Genomic DNA, 18,919 nt, shown 5'->3' with positions numbered 1-18,919 from the left:
CTAACACAGGACTTTGGCAGGTCAAGCACCATCTCTGGACAGGAATAAACAGACCCCTCATCAGGACAGACTGGAAAGGAAGGGGACAGAAGCTGGAATAAAGTGGTGCGGGGACAGGAAGGAGTACAAGCTGGAAGGTGATAGGCGAGACCAGGTGAGGGGGAAGGGGGAGGGGGGTGTGAGAGGCTGGAAGGTGATAGGTGGAAGAAGTAAAGGGCTGGAGAAGAGGTAATCTGATAGAGACCATGGAAGAAAGGGAAGGAGGAGGGGGGAACCAGAGGAAGTGAAGAGAAGGGTAAGAGGGGAGCCCGCATGAGGGCTGGAAACAGACAGAAGGAGGGAGTGGGGAAAGATTACTGGAAATTGGAGAACTCGGTGTTTGTGCCATTAGGCTGGAGGCTACCCAGATCGAATATGAGATGTTGCTCCACCAATCTGAGTGTGGCCTCTTCAAGCAGTAGAGGAGACAACCAACACGCCAAAATGGGAATAGGAAGTTGAATTGAAATGGATAGCCATTGGGAGACCCTGGCTTTTGTGGCAGATAGAGTGAAGGTGCTCAAATATTTGATACCCCAATCTACGCCGAATCTCACCAATGTAGAGGAGGCTGCACCAAGTTACAGCAGGTGACCCAGGCAGACCTGCTGGTGAACTATCGCCTCACACGGAAGGACTGTTTAAGGGTCTGAATAGTGGTGAGGGAGGTGGTCTAGGGGCAGTTCACAGGGATAAGTGGAGGAGGGAGATCAGTGGGGAGGGTTGAGTGGACAAGCAGAAAGTGAGAGTCGGGGGTGGGGGGAGGGAGAAGATGTGTTTAGTGGTAGGATCCCACTGTAAATGGCAGAAGTTTTGGAGAGTAATGTGCTGGATACAGAGGCTCGTGGGCTGGTAGGTAAGGACAAAGGGAACCCAGTGTGCTGCAATGACAGTGTTTTCTCAAATGTTGCAAAGATGGACCAGTAGTAGTCATGGGATCGACTGCAAAGGCCCATGAATACAGCAGTAAATGCAAGAAAGTTCAAACAAAAGACCGGAGATATTGGAGAAGCCATGGAATTTGTTTTCATAGTTCACAGTTGCAGCAGAAAGACTGGACAGGTGCATGATGGAAACAAGTCTAAAGACAGATAGGAGCTGATTGGGTAAATATGATCAGTACTATTTTCTTGTATGGGGTGGGGGGCAAAACACTGAGACAGATTAGTTGAGCCAATTGGACTGTTTTGGAATTCAACTCTCATATAATACTATGGTACCAAAGACATTTCCACATCAACAAGTGCTAATAAGAATAATCTGTGCACTCAGCAGAGACAGGTGAATAGTTGCCACAAAGAAACAGCCGATCGAAGCCAGATGCAAGATGTCATCTGACTGACTTGGCCTCCACTTGTCCCTTCTCCACCCGCCCCACCGTTAAGGCTGATTTATGCTTCTGCGTCGGCTCTAACCTGTAGCCGATGCCGTAGCCTACGCAAGTGGTCTATGCCCTTGTGAGCATTTATACTTCTGCACTGGTGTGTCCGCGTCGCTCTGCAATTCACCGCCAAAACGCTAGTTAGCGATGGGGTTTCTATGCCACCGTGTTGAGTTTCTTCGTGTACTTCAAGCAGTGGCGACTGAAACTGAGCGCATCATGTTGCAGTTGGAGCTAATAAATGTTGAACAAGAGTTACTTTTATTGAAGTTACTGCGACGCAGAAAGGAGGGAAGACGTGGGAGGAGATGGTGTGTACGAGCATTGAATGGATTGAGGCAGAAGGAGGGTGAATTTTCTGTGCTTGTCCGGCCACTGAGAGACAAGAAGCAACCAGAAATGCACAGGAGGAAATGCGATGCTATCAAGCCAACCAATCAGTTGTTGCTGTCTGCGTCACCGCAACGCGTGGTTACATTTTTGGGGAGGTGTACGTCAGGCTACAGCGTAGGGTACGCGGCTACGCCGTACCTATGGCACTAATTCAATGCAGAAGTATAAATTGCCCTTAACTCCTTTCCTTTGGCCTAAGGAACATTTAAGTGACACCCACCTGACATGGGAACACAAAAGAGGAAACCGACCAAAATAATTAATAAAAAGCAGGTAAAGATAGTAATATGCCTGAAGTCACTTTCAGATACGTTTGATAAAAACACAATTGGTGTTTATAATGTAAAGAAACAATCTTTCACAAAGGTAAGGTCAAATTTGGAGTATTGTGTACAGTCCTGTTTACCTACTGAAAGAAAGGATATCAGTAAGATTGAAAGAGCGCACAGAAAATTTACAAGGACGTTGCCAGGACTTGAGGAACTGAGCTATAGGGAAAGGTTGAATAGGTTAGGACTTTATTCCCTGGTGTGTAGGGGAATGAGGGGAGATTTTATAGAGGTATCCAAGATTATGAGGGATGTAGATGGGATAAATGCAAGCAGGCTTTTCCCATGCTGGCAGGGTGAGACGAGAACTAGAGGTCATAGGTTAAAGGTGAAAGGTGAAATACTTAAGGGTGAACCTTAAATCAGAGGGTGGTGCAAATGTGGAATCAGCTGCCAAAGGAAGTGGTGGATAAGGGTTTGATTTCAACATTTGAGAGAAATTTGGATAAGTACATGGATAGGAGGGGTACAGAGGGCGAGGTTCAGGTGCAGGCAGCTGGGACTAAGCGGAATAATAGTTTGGGATGTACTGCACAGGACAAAGGACCTGATTCTGTGCTGTAGTGGCCTATGAGCCTAAAGGTGAATTATGACGGAATTGGAACTGACAGCTACACAGCAAAAGGTCCTGAGACTCTGGTAGCAGCAGCATCATCAAATACAATTTGAGACCAGGCCATGAAAGGAGATTTTAGAACAAGTGACCAGAGTTTGGTCGATGGGAAGTTTCATAGGAGCATCACAGAGGTGGGGAGAGAGGCAGAAAGGTTTTGGGAAGGGATTCCAGAGTTTGAGACACAGACAGCTGAAGGCACAGTCATCAATAGCAGAGTGCTTAAAGTCATGGTTGAACAAGATGCTGGAATTGGAGGTGCAGAGACTGGGGCTGGGGTGAATTGTAGGAGTGGGAGAGGATGCAGAAACAGGAGACGGGATTGGAAGCAAGAGTCTTAAGATTGAAATGTTGTTTAACCAGGTGTTTGGGTTGTTTGGTGAGGACAGAAGAGATGGATGAAAGGTCTTGGTGCATGTTAGAACAAGGCAGCGGTGTTTTGGGCGATTAAAAATTGTTACTCACTGAACAGGAGATTGGGCAGGTGGTTTGACATTTTTTGGAAGGAGGTGCAGAGATAACAATGCAAGGTGGGAGTCTCAGAGTGTGGGAACATCTAGAGAATTAGAATCCAGTGGAAGACATCTGCTGTATACCGGACACTCAAGTGTGTCAGGGAAGTGAAGTATGTGCAGTGAAAATTACGACTGAGAAGGTGTTCAGGAAACTTAATGGCCTGAGGGTGGATAAATCTCCTGGACCTGATGGAATGCACCCTTGGGTTCTGAAGGAAGTAGCTGGAGAGATTGCGGAGGTATTAGCAATGATCTTTCAAGAATCGATAGATTCCGGCATTGTACTGGATGACTGGAAAGTTGCAAATGTCACTCTGCTATTTAAGAAGGGTCGGAGCAGCAGAAAGGAAGCTACAGACCTGCTAGCCTGACATCAGTGGTTCGGAAATTGTTGGAATCGATTGTTAAGGATGAAATTACGGAGCACCTGGAGGCACATGAGAAGATAGGCCAGAGCCAGCATGGCTTCCTGAAAGGAAAATCCTGCCTGACAAATCTACTGCAAATTTTTGAGGAGATTGCAAGCAGGGTAGGCAAAGGAGATGCAGTAGACTTGGTGTATTTGGATTTTCAAAAGGCCTTTAACAAAGTGCCCACGAGTGGCTGCTCAGCAAAATAAGCACCCATGGAATTACAGGGACGTTACTAGCATGGGTGGAGCATTGGCTGAACGGCATAAAACAGAGTGGGAATAAAGGGATCTTATTCTGGCTTCCGCTTACCAGTGGAGTTCCACGGGTCGGTGTTGGGACTGCTGCTTTTTACAATGTACGTCAATAATTTGGACTATGGGATTAATGGATTTGTGGTTAATTTTGCCGATGATACCAAGATAGGTGAAGGAAATAGAGAGCCTGCAGAGAGACTTGGATAGTTCAGGGGAATGGGCAAAGAAGTGGCAAGTGAAATACAATGTTGGAAAGTGTATGGCCATGCACTTGGGTGGAAGAAATAAACAGGCAGACTATTATTTAGATGGGGAGATAATTCAAAATGCAGAGATGCAAAGGGACTTGGGGGTCCTTGTGCAGGATAGCCTAAAGGTTAACCTCCAGGTTGAGTTGGTGGTGAACGCGATGAATGCAATGTTGGTATTCATTTCTGGAGGTATAGAATGAAAGAGCAGGGATGTGATGTTGGGGCTCTATAAGGCATTCGTGTGACCACACTTGGAGTATTGTGTGCAGCTTTGGGCTCATTATTTTCGAAAGAATATACTGACATTGGAGAGGGTTCAGCGAAGAGTCACGAGAATGAGTCCAGGAATGAAAGGGTTACCGTATGAGGAACGTCTGGCAGCTCTTGGGCTGTATTCCCTGCAGTTCAGGAGAATGAGGGGAGGGGGATCTCATAGAAACATTCCAAATGTTAAAAGGCCTGAACAGATTAGATATGATAAAGTTATTTCCCATGGTCAGGGAGTCTAGGACAAGAGGGCACGACTTCAAGATTGAAGGACATCCATTTAGAAGAGAGATGCGGAGAAATTTCTTTAGTCAGATGGTGGTAAATTTGTGGAATTTGTTGCCACAAGTGGCTGTGGAGGCCAAATCATTGGGTGTATTTAAGGCAGAGATAGATAGGTTCTTGATTAGCCAGGGCATCTTGAGGAGGCAAGGGGAATGGGGATGACTGGAAGAATTGGATGGCGGAGCAGACTCGATGGGCTGATGGGCCTACTTCTGCTCCTCCATCTTATGGTCTTATGATTAAGGGGAGGTTTCTTTGGTGAGGGACACTAAGGTTGGGCTTGGGGCTTTTGTTAGGAAGAGATGAAGAGAGAAGACGCCAGAGAGAAGAGGTGAAGGGCCCGTTCCCCTGCTGTACTTGTCTCTCCACATTGACTAAATCTTCAGTGACTAACTCTGATTTGTGTGCAAGACCTTGGTCTAAAACCCAGTGAACAGCACAGAAAGCTACCTCAAAAAGAAATGTAACAGAAGGAAAAAATTAAAAGGAAACGAAACACATGACATGCTTTTTACGAGTTTCTGCTCCGCAAAAGTCGCAAGGCGGTAAATCCTGCACCTCTCTGGTGTGCAACACGAAGCAGCGTTTACCTTAATCCACTTTATTAATTAAAGCAGTCAAAAGAATGATGTAATATACAAATTAGGAGAAAGACGTCCACTGGTAACAGGTTAAACGTGCCTAACACAATCTCTAAAATCATTCAAAAAGCTAACAGAGATTAAATTACGTGATTTGCAATATTGAAATGGCATCCCAAATGTGACTAGACCATTGGAATGATACAATATTGTGTAATTCTGGTCGGGAAGAGAAGCTTAGCTATTGAAAAATCTACTTTAACTAATATGTACAGAAGCAATGGCTGCCGAACCAAACCATCAGGTAATCACAGCATCCACTGGCACTGCTGTTCAAGTCACTGGAATAATGAGGTCGGCATTGAAAGTCATTTCAATAACTGTCTAACGGGCACTCTTTCTTTTAATGTTAAAAACGATTAAAAGGGAAATTAAGGTAGGTCAAAACTTATAGCACATCATTCAGCAACGTGGGGACAATGAGTGCAGACACATGAGGCCCCATTAAATGTGGGCCCCACCTTAGGAACCATCAATGTGGAACCCACCCCTTCACCAGGCCCCATGAAATGCGAAACCCTCTCCTACATCAGGGTCAGGACCCATTAATGTGGACCACTTCCCCAAGCCAAGGCCCATCCAATGTGGGCCCCTCACTGGGCCCCTCCTCTGCCACCCCATCCGAGAACAGTTTCAGATTGGACAACATCTTCAGTTTTAATTCGAGCATTTGCCACAGGATGCTGGGAATACAAGCGAAGGTGTTTTGGGAAAGGAGGAGGAGGCATACTGGATACAAGTGACTGTCGACAGAGCAGCAAAGCTAATAACCTCACATCCTTGTTAACAGTTAAACCCATCGGATACACAATGCCACTGGGTACACTACAGTCAATGAAAATAAATAGGGGAAGTAGACAGCTTGATATCTCAAGCTAAATTGAGACAGCAGAAAGACTGCAGACTAGAATCTGCAAGGCAGCTAAAATCCAGTGACACTACGTACGAGACATTTACATTTCCAGGGGTAATTCTTTAAAGAGTGTTGTGTATGTGGCCTGGCTACACAACAATGCTATTAATAAAAATGCTGGAGACAGGAGCGAAGTTTCATGGTTGTTTACTAGTAGAAAATGATGCAGAACACACACATTTGTATCAATGTGCGCCTAATAGCGCATGCAACGATGTGTTACTACAACATAAAGTAGTCCCCATATTATACAGTAGGCTGACCCGGCTGATGCTGTAGTGGCGTCACCCCGAGTTTGAATCCAGCCGGCTCCCCTGCACGCTTTCCATCCATGCTGGGTTACGAGCTGGTGATCTCTTTGGAAACTCACCCGGCAGAAGGCAATGGCAAACCACTGCTGTCACTTGCCTCGTACGCGGTTCCCCACTATGTCAGAGAGGCGTGGAGGGAAATCGTCCGGCAACTGGAGAAACTCCGGATGTGACGTAACTTTCCTTTTTCCTGTACGGTACAAAGAGAGAGTGAAGAAGGTTTTCAAAGATGTCAGCGGCAGATCTCGTTGCAAGTCTGGACAGCCGTTTCTTCACTCCTTTCTATGATAAGGCAAGCACTAGATAAGAAGGAAAACATGCAGATTAGATATTAAAAGGAGACAAAATGGGAACGTTTCTGAAGATAATCAGAACACGCATCTATCTGTAAGCTATGACGACAACTTGTGGGAATTCTAGCGATGGAGTATGTCATTTCTAAAATATTGCAAGTGAATTCATACATTGCCAACTCTTAATTCCTGTTGCTTCAAGACCTATTCGGACAGATGGGACTCGTCAGCTCATCTAGGAGAAGGAAAATTCTGATCTCAAACCTCTGCTGCCTTGCGGCTGTACCCACTCACAGGGAAGGCTTCGGGAGTAAACCCGGAGCTGGAGTCCCTAAGGCAGTCCTACGCTGAATGACAACTCCTGTGGTGCTCCTGGTACCAAACTCAATCTGCCGTTCCTTTGGGTGCATGCAGACGGGGAGCTTGCTACATGGGGCAACAGCTTGCTCTCCATATCGTACTGCTACCTCCCTGAAATGAGTTTTTGCAGGGTGGGATGTCTGGCACTAGATTTTAACACCCGTTCCTAAACCCTAAAAATCACCTAATATAAACACAGAACTCTTTACTGAGGATTGTACTCAAAACTCTGGATTGGTTCTTAAAATATTCAGCTTCCAGAAACAGGGAGGCAAGTAAGAGACAGAACTGAGAACTTCATGCTTGGCTCTATAACAAGGTTTATAATTCTGAACAATTAGTAAATCCCTTTAACTGGAAACAGTTCCAAATATCACAGCATTGTTCCAGCAGCTCGAATAACCCTCTTGCTGGTTCAGAGTTTTGAATCCATAATTTGTGTTTTATCCCCTTTAATGAACGTGCTGAGGACTGCATGTTTTTCCCCGACCCTCACTCGTTACACGTGCAGATTACAAAACACACATCTTTAGCTTAAAGAGCCTTTTCTACCATCAGTGCCCCCACAGCAGGAACCCAGCAGACACCCATCTTGTCTTGTGCTCATCTTCAGAGACCCAGTGACAGACTCTGGGACAATGCAGGCCACAACTGCTCGAAGGGAGAATGCTTATGCTCGTACCGAGCTGGGTCCAAAGCCACAACTTACCAGTCATGGCTTCCTGCGCAAAGTACTTTACGTCCATATCTTGGTCCTGACCCAATTTCTCCAATATTGGTTTGAACTCGTTCTGTAAAGTGCTGTGATTTAAAAGCAAGTTTTAGTACCTGTGACCTTCAAAACAAGATAGCAGCACATTCACTTAAATCTAAAGCGATACTGGATATTACCCAGATTAAAATCTCCTCTTTCTGCCTCTCACGCAGGCTCCCACTACCACAACTGATCGTTTACTGGCCAGATACGGGTTAGAGCTCAACTAGAAGAGTACGGTCACAAACTGCAGCTGAGCTCATTTGGGTTAGTGGATGCAAAAGGAGAATAATTCGGATGCCGCATTTTTATGCCGTTGAAGAGAGGGGGCACTGAATGCATAAACTTCCTTTTAATGCAATCCGTCTGTTATTGCTTTCCACACAAATTCCAATCAAATCACAAACGCACAATTTCACAAAAATCGTTCACCGGACGGGTTGGCGGGGTGGAGATACGTTGCTACCAAAGGAGGTGCAGGGTGCTCCTTCCCTCCGCAGACCTGCAGGTCACCCTTGGGCAAGGTGCAACACCTGCTTAAGCCCCCCCACCTGATCAGGGTCACGCGATGCCGTGGGAGCAGATGGTGGACAGTGATGTGTGCAGCCGGTGCAGATCACAAGTCCTGGTTGTGCGACCACTGATGCCGGGCAGACAATCTCTGAAGAGCACTGATAATGGCTGGGGGGTGGGGGGTGGGGGGTGGGGGGTGGGGTCACCTCGTCTTGTAAAAACACACACGGCCCAGAAGGCGTCAATGGCACAAACCAGTTCTGCAGGATAATTTGCCAAGAACAACCGTGGCCATGGAGAGACCACGATCGCCCACGTCACATGCTGATGAAGATGGTGGTGGCGTTAACTGAAATCTCACTGTGCGGTTTTCACTTCTAACCAGGATTTATCCATCAGTGGTTGAAGGAGAGAGGGAAAATGTATTAAAGAAGATTGGAGGAGCAAACTTTTCATGCAGGAGTTGGTAGCTGAGCTGCCAAAGGAGGTGGTGGTGGTGCAGGCCGGAACAAAAACCTGGACAGTCACTTGATAAACCTCTGGTTAGGTCACATTTGGAGTACTGAATTCAGCTCTGGTCTCCCCTCTAAAGGGCGTGGAAACTTTGAAGAAGGTACAGAAGATGTTTACAGGACGTTGCCCGTGATAAACCGCTGGTTAGGTCACATTTGGAGTACTGAATTCAGCTCTGGTCTCCCCTTTAAAGGGTGTGGAGACTTTGAAGAAGGTACAGAAGATGTTTACAGGACGTTGCCAGTGATAAACCTCTGGTTAGGTCACATTTGGAGTACTGAATTCAGCTCTGGCCAGCTCTTTAAAGGGTGTGGAGACTTTGGAGAAGGTACAGAAGATGTTTACAGGACGTTGCCTGTGATAAATCTCTGCTTACGTCACATTTGGAGTACTGAATTCAGCTCTGGCCTCCCCTTTAAAGGATCTGAAAAAGGTATAGAAGACATGCTGGCTGGTACTGCAGATGTTACCGGAGAGGTTGCTTTCTCCAGGGTGATGGAGTCTGAGGGAGGGACGAGTTGACAGAAGTTTACAAAATTCTGAGGCAAAGGCAGACGGCTCACAGTTGAGATGTAAAAGCCAGAAGAGAACAGCTCAAAGATGTGCTGAGGATTTGAGTACCTGGAACACACCGACGGGTCTGGTGGAAGTGGATGCAGGTATGAAACAAGAACAAGTGTTTACGATCCAATGAAGGGTCACGGTCTGAAACAGCGACTGGTTATTCATTTCCATGGACGCTGCCTGATCTGCTGAGTTCCTCCAGCGTTTTGTGTGAGCATTGAAGTATTTAAGACACTGTTAGACAGGCAAATGAACGTGCGGAGAATGGAGGATATCGGCCACGTGCGGGCAAAAGGACACGGTTCAACTAGGCGCTGCTTTATTTATAAAGTCTGCAGGTGTTGGAAACCCAGAGCAACACACACAAAATGCTGGAGGACCTCAGCAGGTCAGGTAGCACCTATGGAAATGAATAAACAGGTGACGTTTCCGGCCCAGACCCTTCGTCCGGACTGAAAAGGAAGAATTAGTTTGGTACAACATTGTGGGCCAACGGGCCTGTTCTACAGGTTCAGTGAGCAAGACAGAGGGATGTGGAGTTAGTGTGGCTGAGTGGGTTTACAATAGCAAGGAGTGATTGTCAGTATAGATGCAATGGACAAGAGGTCATGCTTCTATACAGTACAACTGACTATATCCAGAACCCAAAGGAATATTGCGCATTGCTTGGGAAAGCTGTAGTAAAATGAGGCCCTTGGAATACAAAGGCAGTGGAGAGACCTTAAACAGGTAATTTGGAGGGTAGAAACGGGCTACTAAATGTTCTTGGTGAGGATGTCCTTTCTTTAAAAAAAAGGGGAGAAGGCAGGCGAGTGGGGTTGAGGGGAATAATAAATCAGCCATGATAGAATGGCCGTGCAGTATCGATGGGCCGAACGGCCTGGTTCTGCTCCTGTGTCTTATGGCCTTAACCTCTGGATAGAGAAGAAGATCGTTTAAGGGTACCAAAGGATCAAGGTCAAGCAGGAAAGTGAGGCAAACACCACAGGGGAGGGGGAGGCCCGAGGGTTAAGTTTATGCCCCTCCCCATGCAGTACATGGAATGAGCTGCCAGAGGAACTGGTTGAGGCAGGCACATTAACAACTTCAATAAGCACAGGTACGCGGGCAGGAAAGGTTTAGAGCAAGGGTGCACAACTATTTTGGTGCCATGGATCATTACGCTAGGGGTCCATGAACCCCAGGTTGAGAACCTGGGACGATGGGACCGGCAGAGACGGTGGTCTTGGCCGGATTGGACCTGTGGGTACAAAAGACGGTGCGACTCCATCACTAAATGCCACCACAGTGGCGTCTCAATTTCCATTCCAAACTGGAGGTGAAACATTCTCCACAGGCCGGGTTATAAGCCCCAACTCAAATACTTACCTGGCATCTAAAACCGGTCCTATTTTCTGCAATGATTTAGCCACGTTGAAGCGAATGTTTGCCACCTGATCGCCTGCCATCTGGAGAACCGTCGGCAGCATGTGCTTTGCTGTGATTTCTTGGCCACAGGCTTCAGACAACACCTAAAAAAAAACAGCAGAAAATGCAAACGTTCATTCACAGCCCCGAACTTCACGAAGCAAGACTGAAGAAAAGGTCATCGATCTGATTTGTGCGACGCTCAGAATGTATTTTGCCCCATGATAAAAAGGCATAGTCCACACTGGCACCAATGATCACCCGCAAGGAGAGAGATGAGGTCCTGCAACGGAGATTTACAGATCAATAGACAAGTTGTAAAGAAGAAGTGCTGGTGTATTGTAATCGCTGGACTACCCCTTCTGCCATGTACGAGCGAGTTTAGAAACAGGAAGGCAGGACGGCTGAAATGTACAAAGTGTGGGTGCAGAGCAGACAGCATCACTGGGATCTCTTCCATGACAAGGTGACCCGAGCCAAGAGGGAACCAGGATTATAAGACGCAAGAGCGGAATTCGGCTATCGAGTCATATATGATGGCAGAATATAGCATTAGTGGTCAGACTCCTGGCACTGTGGAGGATCAGAGGAATCTTGTGGTCAGAGTCCATAGGACACTCAAAGCTGCTATGCGGTTGACCCTGCGGTTAAGGAGGCATACGGTGCATTGGCCTTCATCAATCGTGGGATTGAGTTTAAGAGCCGAGAGGTAATGTTACAGCTATATAGGACCCTGGTCAGACCCCACCTGGAGTACTGTGCTCAGTTCTGGTCGCCTCACTACAGGAATGACTTGGAAGCCGTAGAAAGGGTGCAGAGGAGATTTACAAGGATGTTGCCTGGATTGGGGAGCATGCTTTATGAGAATAGGTTGAGTGAACTCGGCCTTTTCTCTTTGCAGCGACGGAGGATGAGAGGTGACCTGATAGAGGTGAACAAGATAATGAGAGGCATTGATTGTGTGGATAGTCAGAGGCTTTTTCCCAGGGCTGAAATGGCTAGAACGAGAGGGCATAGTTTTAAGGTGCTTGGGAGTGGGTACAGAGGAGATGTCAGTGGTTAATGAGGTGGAGGATAAATGCGTGGCTGAGAGATTGGAGCAGGAGGCAGGGATTCAGATTTCTGGATCATTGGGACCTCTCTTGGGCCAGGTGTGCCCTGTACAAAAAGGACGGGTTGCACTTCAATCTGAGGGGGACCAATATCCTGGCAGGGAGGTTTGCTAAGGCTGCTGGGGAGAGTTTAAACTAGAACGGTTGGGGGCTGGGAACCGAACTGAAGAGACTAGGGAAGAGGGGGTTGGCTCACAAACAGAGAAAGCTTGTAGACAGTGCGAGAGGGAGGATAGGCAGGTGATAGAGAAAGGATGCTCTCAGACCGAATGTTTGAGATACGTCTATTTTAACGCAAGGAGTGTTGTGAACAAAGCGGATGAGCTTAGAGCGTGGATCAGTACTTGGAGATACGATGTGGTGGCCATTAGAGACTAGGATGGCTCAGGGACAGGAATGGTTACTTCAACTGCTGGGTTTTAGATGTTTCAACAAGGACAGGGAGGGAGGCAAAAGAGGTGGGGGCGTGGCACTGTTGATCAGAGATAGTGTCACAGCTGCAGGAAAGGTGGACGCCATGGAGGGATTGTCTACGGAGTCTCTGTGGGTGGAGGTTAGGAACAGAAAGGGGTCAATAACTTTACTGGGTGTTTTTCATAGGCCGCCCAATAGTAACAGGGATATCGAGGAGCAGATAGGGAAACAGATCCTGGAAAGGTGTAATAATAACAGAGTTGTCATGATGGGAGGCTTTAATTTCCCAAATATCGATTGGTGGATCCCAAGAGCAAGGGGTTTAAGATGGGGTGGAATTTGTTAGGTATGTTCAGGAAGGTTTCTTGACACAATATGTAGATAAGCCTATAAGAGAAGACGCTGTACTTGATCTGGTATTCGGAAATGAACCTGGTCAGGTGTCAGGTCTCTCAGTGGGAGAGCATTTTGGAGATAGTGATCATAATTCTATCTCCTTTACCACAGCACAAGGCTAATAGGAAGGAGCTTAAGAAGGAAATTAGGAGAGCCAGAAGAGGCCATGAGAAGGCCTTGGCAGGCAGGGTTAAGGAAAACCCCAAGGCATTCTACAAGTATGTGAAGAGCAAGAGGATAAGACGTGAAAGAATAGGACCTATCAAGTGTGACAGTGGGAAAGTATGTATGAAACCAGAGGAAATAGCAGAGGTACTTAATGAATACTTCCGTATTCACTATAGAAAAGGATCTTAGTGATTGTTGTGATGACTTGCAGCAGATTGAAAAGCTTGAGCATGTAGATATTAAGAAAGAGGATGTGCTGGAGCTTTTGGAAAGCATCAAGTTGGATAAATCGCTAGGACTGGATGAGATGTACCCCAGGCTACCGTGGGAGGCGAGGGAGGAGATTGTTGAGCCTCTGGTGATGATCTTTGAATCATCAATGGGGATGGGAGAGGTTCTAGAGGATTGGAGGGTTGCCGATATTGTTCCTTTATTCAAGAAAGGGAGTAGAGATAGCCCTGGAAGTTATAGACCAAAGAGTCCTACCTCAGTAAGTTGATGGAGAAGATCCTGAGAGGCAGGATTTATGAACATTTGGAGAGGTATAACATGATTAGGAATAGTCAGTATGGCTTTGTCAAGGGCAGGTCGTGCTTTACAAGCCTGATTTAATTTTTTGAGGATGTGACTAAACACAATGATGAAGGAAGAGCAGTAGACGTAGTGTATATGGATTTCAGCAAGGCATTTAATAAGGTACCCCATGCAAGGCTTATTCAGAAAGTAAGGAGGCATGGAATCCAAGGGGACATTGTTTTGTGGATCAGAACTGGCTTGCCACAGAAGGCAAAGAGTGGTTGTAGGCAGGTCATATTCTGCATGGAGGTCGGCCTCAGTTATCTGTTCTGGGACCCTTACTCTTCGTGATTTTTATAAATGACCTGGATGAGGAAGTGGAAGTGGAGGGATGGCTTAGTAAGTTTGCTGAGACACAAAGGTTGGAGGTGTTGTGGGTAGTGTAGAGGGCTGTCAGAGGTTAGAGCGGGACATTGATAGAATGCAAAACTGGACTGAGAAGTGGCAGACGGAATTCAACCCAGATAAGTGTGAAGTGGTTCATTTTGGTAGGTCAAATATGATGGCAGAATATAGTATTAATGGTAAAACTCTTGGCAGTGTGGAGGATTAGAGGGATCTTGGGGTCCGAGTCCATAGGACGCTCAAAGCTGCTGCGCAGGTTGACTCTGTGGTTAAGAAGGCATACAGTGTATTGGCCTTCATCAATCATGGAACTGAATTTAGAAGCCGAGAGGTAATGTTGCAGCTATATAGGACCCTGGTCAGACCCCACTTATAGTACTGTGGTCGCCTCACTACAAGAAGAATGTGGAAGCCACAGACAGGGTGCAGAGGAGATTTACAAGGATGTTGCCTGGATTGGGGAGCATGACTTATGAGAATGGGTTGACTGAACTCGGCCTTTTCTCCTTGGAACGATGGAGGATGAGAGGTTACCTGATACAGGTGTGTAAGATAATGAGAGGCATTGATCATGTGGATAGTCAGAGCCTTTTTCCCAGGTCTGAAATGGTTGCCACAAGAGGACACAGGTTTAAGGTGCTGGGGAGTAGGTACAGAGGAAATGTCAGGGGTAAGTTTTTTACTCAGAGAGTGGTGAGTGTGTGGAATGGGCTACCGGCATCGGTGGTGGAGCCAGATATAATAGAGTCTTTTAAGAGACTTTTGGATAGGTACATGGAGCTTAGCAAAATAGGTGGCTACAGGTAAGCCGAGTAATTTCTAAGGTAGGGACATGTTCGGCACAACCTTGCGGGCTGAAGGACCTGTATTGTGCTGTGGTTTTCTATGTTTCAATGCAAGTTTTTTTTATGCAGAGAGTGGTGAGTGTGTGGGATGGGCTGCCAGAGGCGGCGGTGGAGGCGGAAACGATCGGGTCTTTGAAGAGACACCTGAATGGATACATGGAGCTTAGAAAAATAGAGGGCTATAGGTAAGCGGAGTAATTTCTAAGGTAAGGACATGTTCGGCACAGCTTTGTGGGCCGAAGGGCCTGTATTGTGCTGTAGATTTTCTTTGTTTCTATGAGTCTCCTCTGCCATTCCATCATGGCTGATTTATTTTTCCTCCCAACCCCATTCTTCTGCCTCCTCCCTTATCTTTTCACGCCCTTAACAAATCAAGAATCTATCAACCTCCACTTTAGATATACTCAATGACTTGGCCTCCAAAGCCGACTGTGACAATGAATTCCACCGATTCAGTACCCTCTGGCTAAAGAAATTCCTCCTCACTTCTGCTGTAAAGGGACGTCCTTCTATTCTGAGGCTGTGCCCTCTGGCCCCAGACTCTTGCGCTATTGGAAACCGCCTCTGTGCGTCCCTTTTATCCATACCTTTGCTCGAGCACTTTGGGAGGGTTTAAGCTGGTGAGGCAGCAGGGCTGGGACACAGGATACTAGTGTAGCAGGTGTTAACTCAGAATTCTATGTCAAACTCACTGAACAGGCAGGTCCGGTAAGCAGAGAAGGCAGAAATAAGTGGGAAAGCACGAGAGGGCTGGGAGGTTTAACCACATGTTTCTGAACATAGAAATTCACAGCACATTACAAGCCCTTCGGCCCACAATGTTGTGCCGACCAGGTAACCTACTCTAGAAACTGCTTAGAATTTCCCTAGCGCAGCAGTCCCCAACCACCGTGCTGCGGACCAGTACCAAGCCACAAAGCATGTGCTACCGGGCCGCGAGGAAACGACATGATTTGGCGATAGGAGTCGCTGCACCTTTCCTCATTCCCTCTCACCCACTGTTCAGCTTGAACACACGCGAGGTCATTACTCGCACATCATCCATGTCAGCATGGGAATAAGATCAGCTCCTCGAGCTTGCAAATGACGGCGGGCTGAAAAGTACGTTTGACATAACATCTCTGGCGACATTCTGGATCAAAGTCAAGGCTAAATATACTGAGATAGCCATGAAAGCACTGAAAACGGTGCTTCCATTTCCAACATATCTCTGCAATGAATGCAACGAAAACTAAATTGCGGAAAAGACTGGACATAAGGAACCCCCTTCGAGTATCGCTGACTCCCATCAGCCCGTGATAGGACCGTCTTGTTGCAGGGAAACAAGCCCAGGGCTCCCACTGAATCAGCGATATTGGTGTGTTGCAATGATTTTATATGCTCATGCGGGGAAAATACGTGCTGTGTGTTTAATATCCAAATGTTACTTAAAATGTTATGATGCTATTGATTTATAAGTGACTTGTAGAACCATACAACAATTACAGCACGGAAACAGGCCATCTCGGCCCTTCTAGTCCGTGCCGAACTCCACTCTCACCTAGTCCCACCGACCTGCACTCAGCCCATAACCCTCCATTCCTTTCCTGTCCATATACCTATCCAGTTTTACTTTAAATATTTTCTTTTTCTTCCTTCTTGTCATAGGAAGCATGGAGAAGATCTAGAGGGGACACAGGGGAGACTTGCCAGGAGGCTGCCTGCATTAGAGAGCGTGTCTTATGAGGAAAGGTTGAGTGAGTTGGGGCTTTTTCTGTTTGGGGTGAAGGAGGATGAGAAGTGTGGATAGAGTGGATAGCCAGAGACTTTTTCCCAAGGCAGAAATGGCCAATACCAGAGGCATAATTTTGAGATGATTGGAGGAAGGTACAGAGGTAAGATTTTTGTTTCACACACACAGAGTGGGTGGGTGTGTGGAATACCCCGCCAGGTGATGGTAGAGGCAGATGCATTAGGGGCATTTAACAAACTCTTAGATAGGCACACAGATGATAGAAAAATGGAGGGCTATGTAGGAGGGAACAGTTAGATTGATCTCAGAGTAGGTTAAAAGATCAGCACAGCACTTTAACACAGTGCTTTAACGTTCTATGTTCTAGGTACAATTGCTCTGCCTAGTTTGCCAACTAACCAATGCACCATCATTAGCACTAACACTGCAAGACAAAGCTCACATTTTTATGTCATCTGCTAAACTTCTAGCCACATCCAAATCATTTACAGGAGAGTTCCAGCACAGATTCCTGTGGTATGCCACGGGGTAATCACAAAAGCCGATCAGCAAATCCACTTTGAACCCAATTTGTGAAGTTACTTCGGATCCCTCGGTCTCTTGCTCGTTTGGGGACCTTGTCAAAAGATTTTCCGAAGTCCCTGTAGACAACACCAGCTGCATGAGTACACCCGTAACTCCAAGAAACTCAGATTGGCCGACAGAATCACCCCTTCGGCAGGAGTGGAGAAAAAAGATGAGTAGATTTAAAAGTTGGGGGGGGGGTGGGGAAGGTGAGTGGAGAAAGAAATACAAGGTGCTGGGTGAAACCAGGAGGGGGGAGGGATGAAGTAAAGAGCTGAGCAGATATCACAGAGTGAGAGAAGGTTTCACTGACTCCCATCGAAAGGAAGCAGCGATCACGGAGGGGGAGCAGTGAGAGAGGGGTTCACTGAACTCTCGAAGAGACTTTGGGAGCTCAGCCCTTCCTTCCCATAACAGCCAAGGATACATTTCATCAGGCCTTGGAAACATATCCGTCTCCAACCCCACTAAAGACTCCTAATACATCGGCTTCTTGCCCTGTTTGAGTTTTCCAGCCATGTCCTTCTCTCAAACAACAGGAATTCTGCAAATACTGGAAATTCAAGCAACACACATAGAAGTTGCTGGTGAACGCAGCAGGCCAGTCGACGTTTCAGGCCGAGACCCTTCATCCTTCTCTCACTCTGTTTCTCACAAAGTTTTCCTGGATCCCCCCTGCTTTGGGCCATTCCCTTTGAAATCGTTCCTGCTGATATCAGAGAGGTTGAGGTTCTGTACTACTATAACCTGATAACTCGTACAACTGTGTTTTGCCTTTCTCCTTCGTATCCAGGACGTCTTTGAGGAGCGATGCCTCAAAAAGGTGGCATCCATGGTGAAGGACCCCCGCCACCCAGGACATGCCCTCTTCTCATTGCTACCCTCAGGAAGGAGGCACAGAAGCCTGAAAGCACACACTCAGCGATTCCAGAACAGTCTCTTCCCCTCTGCCATTTCTGAATGGACACTGAACCCATGCTCTACTTCACTACTTTTTATTTCTGTTTCCACACTATTATTTTATATATTTACTGTAATTCACAGTTTTCTCTGTTATCGTGTGTTGCACTGTGCTGCTGCCACAAAGACAGCAAATTTCACGACATTATGCCGGTGACGTTAAACCTGATTCTGATATCCTTGCTCCTGTACCTCATGCTGAATACTGGGAGAGCTGTCACATGTGACCACTCCTAGGGACTACCTGTACTCTGTTACTTGAAGCTCTTTTTGCATATTCCTCCAAGGAATGTGTGGGCATCACAGGTTGAAGTGGTATTTAATTCCTTTGTGGTGGGCTGCAGCCCTTGAGGTGTGGGTGCACCCACAATGCAGTTAGGGTGGGTGATCCAGGATTCTGACCCAGTCAGAGTCAATGCCCTGGTTCAGATTTTTACTGCTATGCTGTAGGCATTTCATTTTAGCAGTTCTGTAAGAGCAATCTGTTCTGCTTTCAGCCTGTTTGGGTCTGAGCTCAGGAATGAGGTGTCATCCAATCAGGATGGTAGAATTGGGAGAAGGTGCTAGAGATTACTGGGCAGAGGGGTCTTTGTTTGGCGGGAGCTGGGAGAAGACAGGAGAAAAGATAGTGGACGATGAGGGTGCTTTGTGCAGATGAATGGCTTCGAGGAGGAAGGACCAATAATCCCGTGGGAAAGCCTCTTTGTTCAAGATGGATTTCCAGTGACCTTCGGAAGGTGCTGTGTGCTTTCACACAGATGGAGGGAAGGTCCAGCACGCGATTTACAGAGAAGTTCA

The 18,919-nt window shown here is 46.8% G+C and overlaps 1 protein-coding gene across 1 annotated transcript in view; it reads right to left on the bottom strand.

The window, feature by feature from the left end:
• LOC140203595 (serine/threonine-protein phosphatase 2A 65 kDa regulatory subunit A beta isoform-like) overlaps positions 1 to 18,919 on the bottom strand; it is an 83,112-nt gene that overhangs the window by 23,921 nt on the left and 40,272 nt on the right. The window contains exons 10-12 of the mRNA XM_072269643.1: positions 17,180 to 17,238; positions 10,971 to 11,113; positions 7,968 to 8,059 (exon numbers count right to left, since the gene is read on the bottom strand). Coding sequence (XP_072125744.1) covers positions 7,968 to 8,059; positions 10,971 to 11,113; positions 17,180 to 17,238 — 294 coding nt within the window. The remainder of the gene's footprint in view (positions 1 to 7,967; positions 8,060 to 10,970; positions 11,114 to 17,179; positions 17,239 to 18,919) is intronic.

Source organism: Mobula birostris, chromosome 10, assembly GCF_030028105.1.
Source record: "Mobula birostris isolate sMobBir1 chromosome 10, sMobBir1.hap1, whole genome shotgun sequence".
In the NCBI taxonomy this organism is placed as follows: domain Eukaryota; kingdom Metazoa; phylum Chordata; class Chondrichthyes; order Myliobatiformes; family Myliobatidae; genus Mobula; species Mobula birostris.
The sequence above is the reverse complement of the archived record's forward strand: the minus strand, read 5'-3'. Positions and strand labels throughout refer to the sequence as shown.